Genomic DNA, 21951 nt, shown 5'->3' on the forward strand with positions numbered 1-21951 from the left:
GGATTTCAATCTGCATATTGATTGGTCGACCCATGTTGGACGAGGTGGGCTCGAGGAGGAGTTCTTGGAATGCTGCCGGGATAGTTTCCTGGAACAGTGTGTGTTGGAGCCGACGAGGGAGCGAGCTATCTTGGATCTGGTGCTATGTAATGAGGCGGGTAGAATTAGGGACCTTGAGGTGAAGGATCCTCTTGGAGAGAGTGATCATTGTATGGTGGAGTTTCTGTTGCAGATGGAGGAGGAGAAAGTGGGTTCCCGGACACGTGTCCTTTGTTTGAATAGAGGGGAGTATGGTAGGATGAGAGAAGAATTGGCGAATGTGGACTGGGGGAGCGCGTTGGAAGGTAGGTCTGCTGAGGAGCAGTGGAGGATCTTTAAGGAGATCTTTCTTGGTGCTCAGCAGAAATTTATTCCGATGGTTAAAAAGGACAGTAGGAAGAGAGGTAATAAGCCGTGGATAACGAAGGAGGTGAAGGAAAGTGTTAAATTAAAAGCGGAGGAATTTAGAGTAGCTAAGAGCAGTGGGCGAGAAGAGGATTGGGAAAGGTTTAAATGTCAACAAAGATTGACAAAAAAGTTGATAAAGGAGGGTAGAAGAAGCTATGAAGCTGGGCTAGCACTTAATATAAAAAAGGATAGCAAGAGTTTTTATAAATATATAAAAAGGAAGAGGCTGGCTAGGGTGAACGTTGGTCCCTTAGCGGATGAGAAAGGGGACCTAGTGGTAGGGGATGGGGATATGGCTAAGGTCTTGAATAACTTTTTTGTTTCTGTCTTCACGGAGGAGGACGTGAATAATTTGCCGGGTGTTAGCGATGGAAAGGTGGTAGGACTGGAGGGTCTTAATGACATTACTGTTACTAGAGAGGTGGTGCGCGACAGACTGGAGGGGCTGATTGTGGACAAGTCCCCAGGACCGGATGGAATGCATCCGAGGGTTCTGAAAGAAATGGCGGAGGTGATAGTGGATGCCTTGGTGGTTATTTTCCAGACGTCGCTGGATTCCGGGGAAGTGCCGGAGGATTGGAAAACGGCTAATGTTACGCCGTTGTTTAAGAAGGGTGCCAGGCAAAAGGCGGGGAATTACAGGCCGGTTAGTTTAACGTCTGTGGTAGGTAAAATGTTAGAATCCGTCATTAAGGAGGAAATTGCGAGGCATCTTGAAGGGAATTGCTTGATAGGGCAGACGCAACACGGTTTCATTAAAGGGAAGTCGTGTCTGACCAATTTACTGGAGTTCTATGAGGATGTGTCTAGGGCGGTGGATAGAGGAGAGCCGGTGGATGTGGTCTTTCTGGATTTTCAGAAGGCGTTTGATAAGGTACCTCACAAGAGGTTACTGCAGAAGGTCAGAGGACATGGAGTTGGGGGTAGGGTGTTAGCGTGGATAGAGGATTGGTTGTCAAATAGGAGGCAGAGAGTGGGGGTCAATGGGTGCTATTCGGATTGGCGGTTGGTGACTAGTGGGGTGCCCCAGGGGTCGGTGCTGGGGCCTCAGCTATTTACCATTTATATAGATGATCTGGAGGAGGGAACCGAGTGTAGGGTGTCGAAATTTGCTGATGACACCAAGATTGGGGGAAAGGCAAATTGTGCGGAGGGTGTGGAGAGTCTGCAGAAGGATCTAGATAGGCTGGGCGAATGGGCCAGGAAATGGCAAATGGAATTTAATGTTGGCAAGTGTGAGGTGGTCCACTTTGGTAGGAAGAATGGTAGGAAGGACTATTACTTACGTGGCGAAAAACTGCAGCAGGCGACGGTGCAGAGGGACCTCGGGGTCCTTGTGCATGAGTCGCAAAAACCCAGCCTGCAGGTGCAGCAGGTGGTCAGGAAGGCGAATGGGATGCTGGCCTTCATAGCGAGGGGGATTGAATATAAAAGTAGGGAGGTCTTGCTGCAGCTGTATAGGGCATTGGTGAGGCCGCAGCTGGAGTACTGTGTGCAGTTTTGGGCGCCGCACCTGCGCAAGGATATTTTGGCCTTGGAGGGAGTGCAGAGGAGGTTTACTAGGCTGATACCGGAGTTGAGGGGGTTGAGCTATGAGGAGAGGCTGAATAAACTAGGCTTGTACTCGTTAGAGTTTAGAAGAATGAGGGGAGATCTCATTGAGACGTATAAGATGATGAATGGGATGGATAGGATAGAGGTGGAAAGACTCTTCCCGCTCAAAAAAGACAGTAGGACTAGGGGGCACAGCCTCAAGATAAAGGGGGGGCAGTTCAGAACGGAGTTGAGGAGGAACTTCTTCACTCAAAGGGTGGTGAATCTCTGGAATTCTCTGCCCGTTGAAGTGGTGGAGGCTGCCTCGCTAAGTATTTTTAAGAAGCGGGTTGATGGGTTTTTGATAAGAGAGGGGATTAAGGGTTATGGGGAGAGGGCGGGAAAGTGGAACTGAGCCACGACAGATCAGCCATGATCTTATTGAATGGCGGGGCAGGCTCGAAGGGCCAGATGGCCTACTCCTGCTCCTATTTCTTATGTTCTTATGTTCTTAAAACGTTGTGTGATTTCAAGGAGGAATTAGGTACAGTTCTTGGGGCGAAAGGGATGGGGTGGAGATCAGGATATTGAATTTGATGATCAGCCATAATCAAAATGAATGGCAGAGCAGACTCGAAGGGCCAAATGACCTACCCCTGCTTTTAGTTTTGATGTAAAGCATAAGGACATTGACTGGGTTTAGCTCTTAGCTCTGGGTTAGACTGCCAATCCATGTCGAGTGTGCTGAGCTTTACAGTTGTGGGTTGAAAGGAAAAAGCTAACTGATACTTTCAAGTCTTTACCCAGTTAGAAAATGCATGACTAGACATTTAGGTGGTCAGAATCTGGTACTGCTCTAATGTCCACCGCAGTCAGTCAACTATATGACCTAGGTTCATGCTTAAAGAATTACTGAAACATAGAAAGTAAAAGCAGCAGTAGACCTTTCAGCCCATTGAGTCTGCCCTATTATAGCTAATCCTCTATCACAACGGCAGTTTCACATACCCTCTTGATGCCTTTAGTGTCCAGAAAGCAATCTATTTCTCTACAAAAATGGGCACTGAAAGGTTGTCAGTACAAGGGTTACTGTACCGTAGCATGACTGAGTCCCCTGGAGAAGGGGAAACAATTGAAACACAAAGTGCTTCTTGTAGTTAGTTACTTACCCGGCCTGGGAGGCAAAGGTGGCAAATACTGCCCACCCCTCTATGGGGGGTGGTGACGTAGTGGGCTCTGTGTTGTCCCATGCGCTAAATCCAGCATCTGCAATATTCTGGCTGGCACTCGCATTTGTTGTAGGCATGGCATCAAAGTTCGCCGTCCAACCCGCTTCTGAAAACCAAATTAAAACTTCGATAAGGAAGAGTTACATCTCTGTAGTGCTTTTCATGGCCACTGTATGTTTCAGCAGGCAACAAAGTACTTCTGAAGTATTGTCAATGCCACAGTGGAGCAAACTGGAACAATCCACAGACACAAATTAAAAGCAGAGTCTAACAAAGCACAATTTCTCTTGTTCAATTCTTCATCCTGTGGGTAGATCCGAGCACAACGGCCTATAAATTATATATCTGTCTGTATAAAGCTTCACGAAATACATTAACAATTGCACCTTAAGGCATTCATTCTTTCCCAAGATATTAAAGTACATGTTTGCACGCATGTGTACACACATGTAAAAAAAATCTCACATCAGAGATATAATCCACCCTTATTACATGTGGCCAGATAGGAAAATGATATTTGTTCAGCACATACACCATTCTCAAGGACCCCACGTACCCCGGACATTCTCTCTTCCATCAGCTTCCGTTCGGAAAAAGGATACAAAAGTCTGTACTAACCAACTCAAGAACAGCTTCTTCTCTCTTGCCATCAGACTTTTGACTGGACCTACGTTACATTAAACTGATTTTTCTCTACGCCCTGGCTATGACTGTAACACTACACTCGGCACCCTCTCCTTTCCTTCTCTATGAACGGGATGCTGTGCCTGTATAGTGTGCAACAAACAACACTTTTCACTACATCCCAACACATGAGACAATAATAAATCAAACATGCCGCATTCAGTATGCTGTCTTTTCAGATACATCTGGGTGCTCTGGTTGCCTCCAATGGTCCGAAAGACGAGCTGGTTAGGTGCATTGGCCATGCTAAATTCTCCCTCAGTGTACCCGAACAGGCGTCAGAGAGTGGCGATTGGGGGCAACTTCACTGCAGTGTTAACGTAAGCTTACTTGTGACGCTAATAAATAAACTTTAGGAATGCTAGAGGATTGGTAGTTGTATGAAGTTGAAAAGTTATGCTCGCAGTAGATTGAAGCTTGGATGGATCATACTTGACACACTGTCTTTAAAGATGATTTTTGAACATAAGAACATAAGAAAATAGGAGCAGGCGTAGGCCAACTAGCCCTTCGAGCCTGCCCCGCCATTCAATAAGATCATGGCTGATCTGTCGTGGCTCAGTTCCACATTCCCGCCCTCTCCCCATAACCCTTAATCCCCTCTCTTATCAAAAACCCATCAACCCGCGTCTTAAAAATATTTAGCGAGGTAGCCTCCACCACTTCAACGGGCAGAGAATTCCAGAGATTCACCACCCTTTGAGTGAAGAAGTTCCTCCTCAACTCTGTTCTAAACCGCCCCCCCTTTATCTTGAGGCTGTGCCCCCTACTCCTGCTATCCTTTCTGAGCGGGAAGAGTCTCTCCACCTCTATCCTATCCATCCCATTCATCATCTTATACGTCTCAATGAGATCTCCCCTCATTCTTCTAAACTCTAACGAGTACAAGCCTAATTTATTCAGGGCCAAAATATCCTTGCGTAAGTACGGTGCCCAAAACTGCACACAGTACTCCAGCTGCGGCCTCACCAATGCCCTATACAGCCGCAGCAAGACCTCCCTACTTTTATATTCAATCCCCCTCGCGATGAAGGCCAGCATCCCATTCGCCTTCCTGACCACCTGCTGCACCTGCAAGCTGGGTATTTGCGACTCATGCACAAGGACCCCGAGGTCCCTCTGCACCGTCGCCTGCTGCAGTTTTTCTCCACGTAAGTAATAATCCTTCCTACCATTATTCCTACCAAAGTGGACCACCTCGCACTTGCCAACATTAAATTCCATTTGCCATTTCCTGGCCCATTCGCCCAGCCTATCTAGATCCTTCTGTAGACTCTCCACACCCTCCGCACAATTTGCCTTTCCACCAATTTTGGTGTCATCAGCAAATTTCGACACCCTACACTCGGTTCCCTCCTCCAGATCATCTATATAAATGGTAAATAGCTGAGGCCCCAGCACCGACCCCTGGGGCACTCCACTAGTCACTATCCGCCAATCTGAATAGCACCCATTGACCCCCACTCTCTGCCTCCTATTTGACAACCAGTCCTCTATCCACGCTAACACCCTACCCCCAACTCCATGCCCCCTGGCCTTCTGCAATAACCTCGTGAGGTACCTTGTCAAACGCCTTCTGAAAATCAAGAAAGACCATATCCACCGGCTCTCCTCTATCCACCGCCCTAGACACATCCTCATAGAACTCCAGTAAATTTGTCAGACACGACTTCTCTTTAACGAAACCGTGCTGCGTCTGCTCTATCAAGCAGTTCCCCTCAAGATGCCTCGCTATTTCCTCCTTGATGACGGATTCTAACATTTTACCTACAACAGACGTTAAACTAACAGGCCTATAATTCCCTGCCTTTTGCCTGGCACCCTTCTTAAACAACGGCGTAACATTAGCCGTTTTCCAATCTTCCGGCACTTCCCCGGAATCCAGCGACGTCTGGAAAATAACCACCAAGACATCCACTATCACCTCCGCCATTTCTTTCAGGACCCTCGGATGCATTCCATCCGGTCCTGGGGACTTGTCCACAATCAGCCCCTCCAGTCTGTCGAGCACCACCTCTAGTAACAGTAATGTCATCGAGACCCTCCAGTCCTACCACCTTTCCATCTCTAACATCCGGCAAATTATTCACGTCCTCCTCCGTGAAGACCGAAACAAAAACGTTATTCAAGACCTCAGCCATATCCCCATCCCCTACCACTAAATCCCCCTTCTCATCCGCTAAGGGACCAACGTTCACCCTAGCCAGCCTCTTCCTTTTTATATATTTATAAAAACTCTTGCTATCCTTTTTTATATTAAGCGCTAGCCCAGCTTCATAGTTTCTCCTACCCTTCTTTATCAACTTCTTTGTCAATCTTTGTTGACATTTAAACCTCTCCCAATCCTCTTCTCGCCCACTACTCTTAGCTACTCTAAATGCCTCCACTTTTAATTTAACACTTTCCTTCACCTCCTTCGTTATCCACAACTTATTACCTCTCCTCCTACGGTCCTTTTTGACCATCGGAATAAATTTCTGCTGAGCACCAAGAAAGATCTCCTTAAAGATCCTCCACTGCTCCTCAGCAGACCTACCTTCCAACGCGCTCCCCCAGTCCACATTCGCCAATTCTTCTCTCATCCTACTGTACTCCCCTCTGTTCAAACAAAGGACGCGCATCCGGGAACCCACTTTCTCCTCCTCCATCTGCACCAGAAACTCCACCATACAATGATTCTACCAAGACATTTTTTTGAAGAAATAAATAGCAATGAGTCCATAACGGGCAGCACAGTGGTTAGCGCTGCTGCTTCACAGTACCAGGGGCCCAGGTTTGATTCCCGGTTCGGGTCACTGTGCTGAGTTTGCACGTTCTCCCCATGTCTGCATGGGATTCCTCCGGGTGCTCCAGTTTCCCGTCTCAGTCTGAAAGACGTAATGGTTAGATGCATTGGCCACGCTAAATTCTCCTCAGTGCATCCGAACAGGCACCAGGGTGTGGCAACTAGGGGATTTTCACCATAATTTCATTGCAATAGTAAGTGTAAATTATTTTGTTCTAATTCTACAAGCTGCCCGATTAAAATGTTTTCACATCCTAACCGGCCCTCACTATTTTTCCAGTTAATACCATTGGCTTAGACAATATACTTGAAATTAGTGTCTGACCCTTGGTGTGCCACTGACTGAGCCAAGCCAGTACAGCAGAGGATCTTTCATTCTGTATCTCGATATTTTAAAGTTTTTTTATTAGTCACAAGTAAGGCTTACATTAATAATGCAATGAAGTTACTGTGAAATTCCCCGAGTTGCCACACTCCGATACCTGCTTGGGTCAATGCTCCTAACCAGCATGTCTTTTTGGACTGTGGCTGGGAACAGGAGTGCACGAGGAAACCCACACAGACAGTGACCCAAGCCAGGAATCGAACCTGGGTCCCCGGCACTGAGAGGCAGCAGCGCTAACCACTCTGCCAACGTGCTACCCCAGCTACCCAGCTCGGAACTTTCTGACACAGACGCCAGACCCCTTGAAATGAAAGCATACCCTTTACTCGCACAAACAGTCCTCATCTTGATGGGTGCAAAGGCATAAAACAAAATTATGAACTTTCTTGCAGACCGAGGACACATAGTGTTTAGTGAGGATGAGTTCAAATTAAAGTTTATTTATAGGTGTCACAAGTAGGCTTACATTAACATTGCAATGAATTTACTGTGAAATTCCTCTAGTCGCCACACTGGCACTTTGTTTATCTACACTGAGGGCGAATTTAGCATGGCCAATGCACCCAATCAGCACGGCTTTTGGACTGTGGGAGGACACCCGGGCAGGCACAGGGAGAATGTGCAGACTCCACACAGTGACCCAAGCCAGGAATCGAATCCAGGTCCCTGGTGCTGTGAGACTGCAGTGCTAACCACTGCGTGACCATGCCACCATCCTTCTGTAGGACTTTCCCAACTGAAATCGAATTGCGGTTTCTCTCACTCACTTCTTTACATAACTAGTCAGAAGAGAAGGTTCACCACAATGAGTACTGATTAACAATTGTCAGTGGGTTCCTCGCACTGGCTGTACCTGCAACAAAGGCTCCAGTCAAAAGGGGCAGATGAGGAGTTGCCACCAGTTTGGTCACCTCTAATTTAAAGGGAGCGAAAATCTCACTGTTTATTCGCTCACCTTTGTGTGGATCTAACTCCGCTTTCTCATCCGTGGGCTTTATGGTGCTCGGTCCCCCTTCATCATCATCGTCTTCTTCAGAGTCCCTGCTTCCTTCGCTGTCTGTGCTGCCAGAGCTTCTACAAGACGCACACAGGAAATTAAAATATTGTGTTAGTGTATGAGAGTTTCAGGCTGTATTAACGGAGTATTAACAAATGATAACTTGGTCATTTCTGCTCTTCAGGAGATTTAAACAGACGATAAATGTGTAGAATGGAGTAAATAACCTGGAAAATCCCGAAGGTGAATGCACCAGTATTGAGTTGGGTGATCTCAGCTCAGCCATGCTGGGGGGGTGGGGAATTAACTCCCTATCACTTATCAATGCCCAGTGATTGTGCTAGGAAGGGACTTGGTGAGGACAGGGTTGGGTTTGGCCAACACTCATAGTCACTGCAATACAACTTTTTTTTTAATAATCCCTTCATGGGATGGGGGCATCACTGCCAAGATCACCAGTCATTCCCCATCCTAATTGGCCCTGAACTGAGGACTTGTCAAGCCATTCCAAGGTGGCACAGTGGTTGGGCAGCATGGTGGCATAGTGGTTAGCACTACTGCCTCAGTGCCAGGGATCTGGGTTCAATTCTGACCTCAGATTATTGTCTGTGTAGAGTTTGCACGTTCTCCCTGTGCTTGTGTGGCTTTCCTTCAGGTGCTCCGATTTCCTCCTACTGTCCAAAGATGTGCGGGTTAGGTGGATTGGGCCATGCTAAATTGCCTGAGCGTCAAAGGGGTCAGTAGGGTAAACGCATGGAGTAGTGGGAATAGAGTCTGAGTGGGTTTGTGGTCGGTACAGACTCGATGGGCTGAATAGATTCCTGCTGTAATGTAGGAATTCTATAAGCAGTTAAGAATCAACCACTTGTACGAGCAGTTAAGAATCTCTGGAGTCATATGTCAGCCAGACCAGATAAGGACGGCTGATTACCTTCCCTTAAGGACATTAGGGAACTGGATTGATTTTTACAATCAAGAGATTCACGGCACTGACATTTAAATCCAGAGATATTTTTATTAATCCATTGAATTTCTCAATTAATTGAATGCAAATTGGGATGGTGGGATTCAAGCCTGTGCTATTAGCCGGGGCCTCTGGATGTCTAGTCCGGTGACATTAGCACTACACTACTATTTCTCTGCTTGCGACCTCAGTTCATAACGGGCGCTCCATGAGCTGATGGAACCCAGCTTGTAGAACTGTACCACTCTGTGCTCAGCAGTGAGGGTCCGGAATCTGTTTCTGACAAAGCCCAGCCCGTACTCATACCTTGGCGCGCGCGGTGCATCAGTTGCGAAATGCACATCCTTTTCTTGCCACACGTCATCTTCATCCGAGCCTTCGTCATCATTGAACTGTCGTATTCGCTCCTTCCAACACTCCTCAAACAGGTTGGTGTTTGGCTGAGAAACAAAAAGGGTAAAAAAAAATCAAGCTTGCACCCGAGTTCTGAAATCAGCCCTGCCGCATAAATATTTAAACTAAGAGACAAGCAGCTGGCTTCGATCTCAAAGTTTAAAAATAGAAATCAGTTCACCCACCAGCTTTCCTCTCAAACCTTTCTTTAGAATAGGGGGGTTCACTGTTAATTGAAATAGTGCAATGCTTTGTAAGAGTCACAACTTCAGTGCTGGCCAGAGATCAAAGTTTCTGACTTGCTCCACTGATGAATCCATACGTAAAGACACACACCCATGACTAGCTGCACAGACCAAGGCGGCTCCCCTATTCTAACCCATGCCAGAACTTGTCTGAAGGCTACTCAGATGATGAGGGCAGGACAGACGTCACCTCAGGTTCGGGCTCTGGATTGCCACCCCGCTACTGTTGGAGGGAAAAGACACAATCTGAATATTTGGCTTGGTATGATGCTTTTGTGGTTGAATGGCCGCAATGACACCCAGGACTTGTATGCAATCAGTGCTCGTTCACCTCAGTTGCACAAGGGTTACTCGCACCTTTGGAACTGTATCCCAGCAGGTCCGTGAGAGATGTTAGAAAAGGTGGGAAAAAACTGGAGAGGTTTGCCATGTTAAAACTATGGGAAGTATAAACATTAGACGAGTAAAGTTAAGGGCCAGGAGCCAATCAATGTACAATCAGGGTTCATTAAAGCCAAATCGCATCACAAATTCTCTCATCACAAACACTCGCCTTTATCAATCAGGGTATAGATTACAAAAACAGAGAGGTCATGAGGGAGTTGTATCGAATTTTGATGAGGGCACAGCTGGAGTAGTGTGTGCAGTTCTGGTCACCACATTATAGGAAGGACATGATCGCATTGGAAGGGGTGCAGAGGCGATTCACCAGGGTGCTGCCTGGAATAGAACATTTAAGGGTGGATAGGGAGCAGCTGTTCCCCTTAGTTGAAGGGTTGGTTACGAGGGACATAAGTTAAAAGTGAGACTTGGGAGGTTTAGGGGGGATTTGAGGAAAAGCTTCTTTTACCCAGAGGGTGGTGGGGGTCTGGAATGCGCTGCCTGGGAGGGTGGTGGAAGCGGGATGCCTCACATCCTTTAAAAAGTATCTGGATGAGTACTTGGCACGTCATGCAGGCGACGGTGCAGAGGGACTCGGGGTCCTTGTGCATGAGTCGCAAAAACCCAGCTTGCAGGTGCAGCAGGTGGTCAGGAAAGCGAATGGGATGCTGGCCTTCATTGCGAGGGGGATTGAATATAAAAGTAGGGAGGTCTTGCTGCAGCTGTATAGGGCATTGGTGAGGCCGCAGCTGGAGTACTGTGTGCAGTTTTGGGCGCCGCACCTGCGCAAAGATATTTTGGCCTTGGAGGGAGTGCAGAGGAGGTTTACTAGGCTGATACTGGAGTTGAGGGGGTTGAGCTATGAGGAGAGGCTGAATAAACTAGGCTTGTACTCGTTAGAGTTTAGAAGAACGAGGGGAGATCTCATTGAGACGTATAAGATGATGAATGGGATGGATAGGATAGAAGTGGAGAGACTCTTCCCGCTCAAAAAAGACAGTAGGACTAGGGGGCACAGCCTCAAGATAAAGGGGGGGCGGTTTAGAACGGAGTTGAGGAGGAACTTCTTCACTCAAAGGGTGGTGAATCTCTGGAATTCTCTGCCCGTTGAAGTGGTGGAGGCTGCCTCGCTAAATATTTTTAAGACGCGGGTTGATGGGTTTTTGATAAGAGAGGGGATTAAGGGTTATGGGGAGAGGGCGGGAAAGTGGAACTGAGCCACGACAGATCAGCCATGATCTTATTGAATGGCGGGGCAGGCTCAAAGGGCTAGATGGCCTACTCCTGCTCCTATTTCTTATGTTCTTATAACATTCAAAGCTATGGGCCAAGTGCTGGTAAGTGGAATTAGGTGGGCAGATCAGGGCCTTTCAGGTGTCGGTGCAGACTCGATGGGCCATCGGGTCTCTTCTGCACTGTAGCATTCTGTAAGTCTCTCAATTTCCCATGTCAGCAGAGTGATTAAAAAGCCCGATTTTCTCTCTCGAAATCCAAATTCACCGGGGTCTGAATGCAAATCTGCGCCAAAGAAATGTGCACATTATGTTAGCAGTGCCATCGTTAATGCATTGAGACAGGAACTATACTCACACTATCACTGTTGGCATCGAACACAAAGCTGATGTTTGCTGCTCTCTCAAATGGAGAACTGTAAACGAAACAGGAAACAAATTATAAATATTCACCTTTTCAAAAGGGGGAAGTGGACTTTGCCAGCACTGCACAAGAGAAATTACTTCAGGTAAAAAAAAACTTCTTAAACCTTTCAATTCAAGATTTCTATAAAAAACCTTGCAATTGCTGGCAATTCCTATATGGTGACTTCACATTTAAATATGCACCATTGGAAAGTCACACAACTTCCAAAATCTTACAGTAGAGGAGGAGACCATGTGTCCGTGAGGTCAGAGGTTATGGGTTTATCGCCCTGCCTTTTCTTACATTTTTCTTTTTCAGAATATTTACCCGCTTCTGGCTGATTGTTAAATATCTGAAAGGAGTTGGACGTGGCCACAGGGGCCTTATTCTTAGACTGTGACCCCTAGTTATGGACGCATGATGGCACAGTGGTTAGCGCTGCTGCCTTACAGCGCCAGGGACCCGAGTTCAATTCTGGCCTTAGGTCACTACCTGTGTGGAATCTGCACGGTTCTCCCCGCATCCGCGTGGGTTTCCTCTGGACGCTCCGGTTTCCTCCCACAGTCCAAAAGACATGCGAGTTAGGTAGATTAGCCATGCTAAATTCTCTCTCAGTGTATCCAAACAGGCGCCAGAGTGTGGCAACTAGAGAATTTTCACAGTAACTTCATTACAGTGTTAACTAATAAATAAACTTTAAAACCTTTTCATGAACATTCTTCCAGCATCTCGCCTGTCCAATCCCAACAGGATTTTATGTTTTTATGAGATCACCTCTCATTCTTCTAAATTCCAGTGACAGCAAGCCCATTCAATCCGGTCTCTCTTTATACATCAGTCCAGGAATCAGTCTGTTATTTAACCTCACACTTCCAGGTAGAAGTAACCTCTAAACGACCTCTGCAATTGGCTGTTGGATATCACCTTACTTGCCTTCCTTTGTTACCTGGCCATTCGAAAATCTAGCTTTCCAATCTGCTTAGTTGAATAATTTGCTGCATGCGAGTGCCTGCATTAAATCTTTCCCTGCTGTAATTAGGTGAGAAACCAACTGGAGCCGTTTCGGCTGTTGGTTTCACAGTGTGACGTGTGTGGCCACACTTGGCTCACGGACTCTGCACTCACTGAGAACATTAGAGCCCCAAGAAACCCTTTGCAATTCGTGTAATCCTTACATATCTGTGTACATCTGCAAGTGGCATAGTGGTTAGCACTGCATTATGCAGGGACCTGGGTTCAATTCCCGGCTTGATCCGCAGGATGTGCAGAGTCTGAATGGGCAGGTGAGGGTGGATTGGCCATGCTAAATTGCCCCTTCATGTCCCGAGATGTGTAGGTTAGGGGGATTAGCTATGCTAAATTGCCCTTAATATCCAAAGATGAGTAGGTTAGGGGGATTGGCCACGCTAAATTGCCCTTTGGCATCCCAAGGTATGCAAGTTAGGTGGATTGCCCATGCTAAATTGTCCCTTAGTATCAGGGGAACTAGCTAGGGTAAATACATGGATTATGGGAATAGGTCCTGGTTGCTGCAGATTCGATGGGCTGAATGGCCTCCTTCTGCATTGCAGGTTTCTTTGGATTCTATGATTATAGGTGGGATGAAGGGGTAGAATATTATAGTTAAATTTTAAGTTTAAGTTTATTTATCAGTGTCACAAGTAGGCTTACATTAACACTGCAATGACGTTACTGTGAAAATCCCCTGGTTGCCACACTCCAGCGCCTGTTCGGGTACACTGAGGGAGAATTTAGCACGGCCAATGCACCCTAACCAAAATGTCTTTTGGACTGCAAGAGGAAACCCAAGCAGACATGGTAACAACGTGCAGACGGTGACCCAAGGCAGGAATCGAACCCGGTTCTCTGGCGCTGTGAGGCAGCAGTGCTAACCGCTGTGCTGCCACAAGATGGTTACGTCACCAGTGAACAGAACTCACTTCACACTTTCCTCCTGCTCAGCAAACTCCTCATCGTTAAAGCCAAACTGGTCAATGAAGGTGGAGGTCATCTGTTGAATCTGATAGTCGGAGAAAGCCTGAACGGGAAAAAGTAAAGCAACAGTGATACAACCATCAGTCAGAACAATGAGCAAGAGGCAGGTCATAGGCAACAATCAGAGCTCAAAAATGTAGACACGCCAAAGTAAACAACAGCAGCGACAAGCAATGGTAATCCTGTGGTTTAAGTCATTTCATATGGAAATTGAGGGACCAACTCCTAATTCAGTTAAGGCAGCAGGTGCTGGAAAAACTCAGCAAGTCCGGCAGCAATTTTCCAGCATCCTGTTCTTGCTTCAGATTCCAGCGTCTGCATTATTTTGCTTATCCTAGTTGTGGCATTGGTCCCACCGCCTGCCCCGTCTCCACAGAGTGTAAAGCTCAGTAGTGACACTGCCCAGTCCCATCATTAGTGGAACAACCATGGAGACTGAAGAGAACGTGAGAGCACAGGTTTGAGGTGCGAGGGGCAAGGTTTAAAGGAGATGTACGAGGCACAGAGGGTGGTGGGTGCCTGGAACTCATTGCCAGAGTAGGTAGTGGAAGCATGAGTTTTAAGGGGTGTCTTGACAAGTACATGAGTAGGATGAGAATAGAGGGATACGGACCCCAGAAGGGTAGGTGGTTTTAGTTCAGTCAAGCAGTATGGTTGGTGCAGGCTTGGAGGGCCAAAGGGCCTGTTCCTGTGCTGTAATCTTCTTTGTTCTTTGAAATCTGTTCAGCCAACAGCTGATGATAATTTGCCCAGCACCCTATCATTTCCTTCTCTCCTTTTTTTTATTCACTTGTGGGACATGGGCGTGGCTGGCTAGGCCAGCATTCATTGCCCGTGGCTGGCTAGGCCAGCATTCATTGCCCATCCCTAGTCACCTTTGAGAAGGCAGTGGTGAGCTGCCTTCTTGAATCGCCATGTGCTGTGGGTTGGCCAGCATAGACTCTATGAACGGTATGCTTTGTCTGTATAGTGCGTAAGAAACAACACTTTTCACTGTATCCCAATAAGATAATAAATCCAATCAAAATGCTATTCATACGACAATTTCTACCCCCCTTTGTTTAGGCTGCTGACCTGTTAACCCCTTCCGTGCCCTAGAAGAAAGATTTAAGAATGAGTGGGCAAGAAGGAGTAAAACGCCATGGGGAGAGAGAGGGGGAGGGAGGGAGAGAGAGAGAGAGAGAGAGAGAGAGAGAGAGAGAGAGAGAGAGAGAGAGAGAGAGAGAATGCAAGCTTTTCAGTGTTTTGTGCTGCGCCCAGTTCATACCTGCTGTAGGACAGCCTCCTGTGGGAAGCTGAACTCTTTCAGGTCGTTCTCATCGTCATCACTTGAGGAGTGCAGGTTCCGCATGTTTACCTGAGCCACAAACGTCAAACATGACTTATTGCAAAACAAATACAGCGAAGCTTTCAGTGCAGTATCAAAATATCTCCCAAAAATATTAGCTTATTAGACAGCCAATCGTTCTAAAAACACAAGACTGTCATGACTCACAGTAGTAGGTTTCCAAAAGGCAGCGAATGCCTGAGCAACTGCCAATGTCAGAAAAAAGGACACTTTAACCATGGGAAACAAGAATCATAGAATCCTACAGTGCAGGAAGCCATTCGGCCCATCGAGTCTACACCGACCACGATTTCATCCAGGCCCTTTCCCCATAGCCCTATACATTTACTCTGCTAGTCCTCCTGACACTAAGGAGCAATTTAGCACGGTCAATCAACCTAGCTCGCAGATCTTTGGACTGTGGGAGGAAACCAGAGCACCTGGAGGAAACCCATGCAGACACGGGGAGAACATGCAAACTCCATACACTGACCGAAGCCGTGGATCGAGCCCGGGTCCCTGGCGCTGTGAGGCAGCAGTGCTAACCACTGGGCCACCGTGTCGAATTAGAAGGAAATGCTAACAATCTTGGAAGGGAAGTTACCACCTCCTAACCAGGCGATCAAAGGCGGACTGAAAAAAAAATATAGGCACGGAAACCTGTTGACGCATTGCCAATGTCAGAGGGAAAGATACTTTTAACCACGGGAAGCAAGAATCATAGCATCCCGACAGTGCAGAAGGAGGCCATTTAGTGGCTAGCGCACACACCTCCACCGGCTAAGATTTCACTGTCAGTTCCCTCACTCTTCCCACTTCCAGAACTTTCCTCAGGCCTGCTAGCCCACCTTCCTCCTCATGAAACCAGTGAGCAGGCTCTAAACACCTACTTGGCACCTGCAGCTAACTGGCTAGATGGTGCCCGAGCTCTAATTTCAGCTGAGCGTCAGCTGTATGTTTGCTGTTTCAGCCCCAGAAACAGGTCAAAACTAATTCCATCCGTTTATTACGGGTGCACAATTTATTTTTGGCCAGTGAGAACTCTAAAATTGGAACTAGGCAGAATTCCTGCTCCTGGATACAATCCAGTCAGTGATCTGGCTGGAAGGTGCACATCTGTGCACACAACTGGGGCCGGTCTGCAACTCTCTCCCGCCGTGGGAGAGACTTGGTCTGGCTTCACACATTAATGTGGGTATGGGGTAGTAGAGGAATGCCAAGCACCTGTGGCATTGCATCCTAGCAAGGTGGGCAGAGAGCTGACAACTCCTGTGGGATATTGAGGTGTTTCGAGTGAAGCTGAAACTGGAGACGATCTTCAGCCAAAAGTGGCTGCAATGCTTGGACACTGGTCAGTGGCCCCGCTCGCAATGCTAACTTACCAAGTCAACTGTGTTTTTCTTGTTCATTTCAGACAGTGATCCCAACACAAACTTGTCCCATCGCTCCCTCTCTTCATCTGGTAGTTCTGAAACAAGGCAAAGTCAATTATGCAAATTCTGACACAAGAATCTTCAGGGTCAGGGCAACACACCAAGTTCCATTCCCCTTAGACGCCTCTCTTTTTAGAAAATCATCAACATTTCGTAGGTACTTTGTGCTCGCGATCATAATTAATGGGTTAAATCTGCATGTTGGTCACCCTAGGACGGCACAGTGGCACACTGGTTAGCACTGCTGCCTTACAGTACCAGGGACCCAGGTACGATTCTGGCCTCAGGTGACTGGCTGTGGAGTTTGCAGGTTCTCCCCTTTGGGATCGGTTCTAGGGGAGGCAAGATCTGTACAAACTAGATAGATTACACCTGGGCAGGGCTGGGACTGATGTTCTAGAGGGAACCGCTTGCTACACTGGTTGGGGAGGGTTTAAACTAATACGCCAGGGGATGGGAATCTATGATAGCCCAAAGATGTGCAGTTAGGTTGACTGGCCATGCTGAATTGCCCCTTGGTGTCTGAAGATGTGCAGGTTAGGGGGATTAATACACAGGGATGGAGCCTGGGTGGGTTGCTCTGTCAGACAGTCAGTGCAGATTTGGTGTGCCAAATGGCCTCCTTCTGCACTGTAGGGATGCTACTTTATGCTCTATGAATGAAGGAAATTTATCCCAAAATGCTCTTCTTATTCCAGACATCATTGTTGCATAACCTGATATTTAACCTCTCGATCACCGCAAGCAATTTGCGATTTGTGTGTGCTTCCAAGATTGCAGCTATTCACAATGCCAGCACCAGTCAGGTGGGCACTCAATGCTCAGACATGCAGTTAATTCTAGTCACTGCCAGTTACTGGTCTTGCCATGCACTACCTGACAGCAAAATATCCATCCAGTGAAACTGACACTTTCCCAGGAGGTGTAAGTTAATGGGATGGACAACAGGAATGGTTTTCAATCCTAACTGATCCCAATTTTAGAAAGAAAACAGCCAGTTCCATGCTAATCCATCAGCACAACTGATACAAGAAATGGAGCACAGAGCAGCTCTGAATTCACTGTGGTGAATCGCAGTTGAATATTAATGGCGAGTTCTTCTGGCTGACTGACAAATTACCTTTGATCATCTGTGCTATCGAAGTATGGTTTGGACCATTTTCTGAATTTTGTGCCATGGCGTTTGCTATCCTTGTTAAATGACCCATGTAGCCTTTCCGCTTGCCACCTTCCGACCTAAGAGGAAACAGAACAACATCGAAATAAGCCACACTCTCAGGAGTTACAAACACTTACAGCTTTATAGCAGTTTACAGATGACCATTCAGCACTAACCCCATTTCCCAGCGCTTGTTCCACAGCCCTGGAGGCTACAACAGCGCAATTGAATATTTAAATGTTAGGAGTGTTTCTGACTCAATCACCCATTCAGGCATTGAGTTCCAGACTCCCAACACCCTCAGTGAAAAAGCTTCTTCTCAACTCCCCTCTTAGCCTTCTCTATGACCTTAAATCTATGCTCCCTGATTATTGACCCCTCTGCTAATGGAAAAAATGTCTTCCTGTCCAGTCTTGTATTAAGCAACTCAGTTGATCCCATGGCATAAGAGCAAGGCAATTGGTGTAGCATCAAACCATACAGAGTAGAAACTCCCAGATTCCAATCTGTGCCAGGTAGTTGACCTCAGCATGGCCATACCTGGGAGTGCTCTAATTGCTCTCACCACCCCTGGACTACAGAAGAGTAAGACCAAGACTTCATTCCTGATCTCTACCTGGTGACGTTCGTCACTGGTGTCCTAAAAGACAGGGTGATCTGAAGTGCCCTGCCTGCAAGGGCAGTAGTAGGCCTCCTCTGATGTTGTACGATTGCATAGAGAATTTGTGGACAGCACGGTGGCTTGTGACAAGCTGCTGCCTCACTGCTCCAGGGATCCGGGTTCAATTCCAGCCTAAAATCACTGTGTGGAATTCACACGTTCTCCCAGTGTCTGCGTGGGTTTCCTCTCTCAGTCCAAAGACGTACAGGTAAGATCAATTGGCCATAGTAAATTGCCCCTTAGTATTGCAAGATATGTAGATTAGGTTAGTCAAGGGACATGTATCGGAGGGGGAGGGTTCTGGGTAAGATAATAATGTCACAATCTGTACAGACTAGATGGCCTCTTCTGCACTGTAGGGATTCCATGGAATCATAGAATCCTACAATGCAGAAGGAGGTCATTCAGCCCATCGAGCCTGCACCGACCACAATCCCACCCATAACCACACGCATTTTACCCTAACTAGCCCCCCTTCCCCTGAAACTATGGGGCAATTTAGCATGGCCAATCCACCTAACCCACAAATCTTTGGAGTGTGGGAGGAAACCAGAGCACCATAAGGAAATTCATACAGACACAGGGAAAACATGCAGACTCTGGACAGAAAGTGACCCAATCCGGGAATCAAACTTGGGTCCCTGGCACTGCGAGGCAGCAGTGCTAACCACTATGCCGCCCTAATTAAAGAATCCTGAATGGACAGACAGATTGTGGAAATTCAGATTCGAGCTGCTTATCCATCTGTTGCAGGGCTCAAAATAACAGTTACTGCTTTGCGATCCACCCAATGAAATAGAGCCACATGGTCTGTTCTAGACCTACATCGTTTAAGTATGCTTCCATCTGCACATTAAGGTGGGACTGACTGCAATGGGTGATGTTTCTGAGGCTTTATATTTAGCTTTCCTCACAAAACAGGTGCAAAAGCAATTAATTATTCCTTTGGAGAATTTGCATCTTCGCTCATGGTTTTACTGGATTTAACATATTTCGATAATAAGTCATTAATCTGATAGCTTTTCCACTCTTTTGATCTCCCCTCTAGCACCCTAAGGCTGAGGGGATGGCGATGCACCCATCTTGCCCTATAACCGGAAGCTTGGGAACAAGTCGGAGCAATTTCTCTTCCTGGCAGATGAACAGGCACACGGGGTATACCAAATCATGAGTTGTAGACTCGAGTATTATAGTAATATTACAAGGGACATTGGAGAGAACTTAAAGGACAGGAGTGAGGTGCTTGGTCAATGAGCTAGATGGTAAGGACACTGGATTGATTCTGGGATGAAAGGGTTGAAGTATGAGGAGAGATTAAACAGCTTGGGCTTCTACTCACTGGAGTTTAGAAGGACAAAAGGGGATCTGATCGAAGTCTATAAAACTTTAAAAGGGTTTGATAAACTAACTGTAGACCAGATGTTTCTCCTTGTGGGATAATCTGGAACAAGAGGTCACAGGTGCTGGTTGAGAGACGGTAGATTTAAAACTGAGATGAGGAGGAACTACTTCTGGCAGAGGACGGTGAACTTGTGGAACTCGCTGCCCCATAGCACGGTGGAGTCTGAATCATTGAATGGTTAAGGAGATAAGATATATTTCTAGTAAAAAAAGGGATAAGGGGATATGGGGAACAGGTGGGGAGGTGGACTTGGGATCAGGGAGAGATCAGCCCTGACCTCATTGAAGGGTGGAGCAGGCTCAAAGGGCTGAATTTGCCTCCTTCTGCTCCCAATTCCTATGGTCCTACAACATCGCCTCATATAGCATTGGAAAATGAAAGCACAGGCTTCTGGGGAGGCAATGGCCTAGTGGTATTGGTGCTAGACTATTAATCCAGAAACTCATCTAATGTTCTGGGGATGGTGAAATTTGAATTCAATAAATTAAGAATCTACTGATGACCATGAAAGCATTGTTGGAAAAACCCATCTGGTTCACTAACGTCCATTAGGGAAGGAAATCTGCCATCCTTGCCTGGTCTGGCTTACATGTGACTCCAGAGCCACAGCAATGTGGTTGACTCTCAACTGCCTTCAGGCAACAAATGCTGGCCCAGCCAGCGACACCCATGTCCCATGAATGAATAAAAAAACGATTCAATCCACAGTCTATACCAAGTTAATTGACTGCAGCCAAGTCTTTCACTATCAAACCACATACACAGGGTGAAACAGTGACAAGGTGGAAAGTGCAAAAACTTGTTCTGTTCAGGATAGAGGATATATCCTCCTTTATAAACAAAGGAATCACTCCCTGGGCTTGCCACAGGGAGGCAATCAAGAGGATGCGAGTAGGATTGAGAGTCCAGTAACAGATGACTTTTCTGGACAAGGCTTCTCAAAGTACCTGAGCTAAGGAGGGATGCGGAGAGCTGGTTAGTTCAGTTAGCTAGACAGCGCACACGTGGCTCAAGGTAACACCAAAAATGTTACCAATAATCCCTATTCCGGCTGCAGCACAGCAGTGTTCTGAAAAGTAAATGTTTAGCTGAGGAATCAGGGAGTGTGGCAAGCTTGGCTTTGAGTCAAGGGTTCCTCCTCCAACTGCTGGTGCTGATCCTCTCATCTCAATTGACATATTTGCTGTTTCCTTCTCTGGCTATTGCCTGCACACCCCTCCATTTCCTGAATACTTACTGCACTTTTTCATTCTCTTCCCAGGCCGACACGACTCTGTGCAGCAACCGGCATTTCTGGAACAGCTGATAGGAAAAAGAACACAAGAACATTTTGGGTTCCACACGTAAGCCAGCTGTTCCAACTATTCCATCCCTCTCCCTGGTCACTGACTTATCGCAATCTCTGTGTTCTACTGGACCCACAGGTGGTCTAGTGACCCATATTCTCACTGTCACAACTTCACTTTCACCTTCAAGACACCAGCTGTCTCAGTCCCTCACTTGGTTCACCTGCAACTGAAACATCCATTTATGCACTTACCACATCCAGGCTCTCTCAATGACCTTCTGGCTAGTCCCCCATTCTCTGACACCCCACTCCAATCTCCTCCCCTCCCCCAACCACCCTCTTCCCTTTCCCTCCACTTCATCCTCCCCCCCCACCCCCCTATTCTCCACCCACCTCCCGTTCCCCAGGCTTTCCTGGTCCAGTAACATTTCAATATTAAAATTCTCCCCATATATTCAAATTCCTCACCATACCCCATATCTACCACCAGCTCCAAATCCTACAACACACCACATTCCTGACTCTAGCCTCATGCCTTCAGGACGTGGAGCACGGCAGTTCAAGGCAGTGGCTCACTGCCACTTCCTCAGGGCAATTTGGAATAGGCAATAAACACTAGCCTTGCCACCAATGACCACATCCATACAAATGAATCAAAAGGAGAATGGTGCAAAATGCTGATTAATTTGCACATTGCTGTTTTGCGTTCTATTTATAAGCCTCATTAGGTTCAACTGATAACTCAAACATTTCACATTAGGATGCAGGATGAAAAGAAAGCTTTCAAACCAGTCTGAGCTGGATTTGAATACAAGGCTAAGCGGTAAAATAACTTGGATATTAATGGTTTTGGTGCATGTGAAAGAACTTTGGCCTGCTCCAAATGTCACCTAACCTGTGAAGAATCTGTCTACAAGCAATTGGATAGCATTACTGAGGAAGAAATGGATATGTTGGACTTGGCCTACGATCTCACAGACATCTTGTTTGGGTTGCCAGATCCGC

The 21951-nt window shown here is 46.9% G+C and overlaps 1 protein-coding gene across 1 annotated transcript in view; it reads right to left on the minus strand.

Moving 5' to 3' along the window:
- Window positions 1-21951, minus strand: part of LOC145361790 (serine/threonine-protein phosphatase 6 regulatory subunit 3-like) — a 117308-nt gene that overhangs the window by 23571 nt on the left and 71786 nt on the right. The window contains exons 11-19 of the mRNA XM_080217768.1: window positions 20896-20960; window positions 17557-17672; window positions 16386-16471; window positions 14944-15033; window positions 13622-13719; window positions 11634-11691; window positions 9331-9464; window positions 8019-8137; window positions 3150-3315 (exon numbers count right to left, since the gene is read on the minus strand). Coding sequence (XP_080073894.1) covers window positions 3150-3315; window positions 8019-8137; window positions 9331-9464; window positions 11634-11691; window positions 13622-13719; window positions 14944-15033; window positions 16386-16471; window positions 17557-17672; window positions 20896-20960 — 932 coding nt within the window. The remainder of the gene's footprint in view (window positions 1-3149; window positions 3316-8018; window positions 8138-9330; window positions 9465-11633; window positions 11692-13621; window positions 13720-14943; window positions 15034-16385; window positions 16472-17556; window positions 17673-20895; window positions 20961-21951) is intronic.

The sequence above is a fragment of the Carcharhinus amblyrhynchos genome, chromosome 35 (genome assembly GCF_965287045.1).
Source record: "Carcharhinus amblyrhynchos chromosome 35, sCarAmb.v2.hapA, whole genome shotgun sequence".
Taxonomy (NCBI): Eukaryota; Metazoa; Chordata; class Chondrichthyes; order Carcharhiniformes; family Carcharhinidae; genus Carcharhinus; species Carcharhinus amblyrhynchos.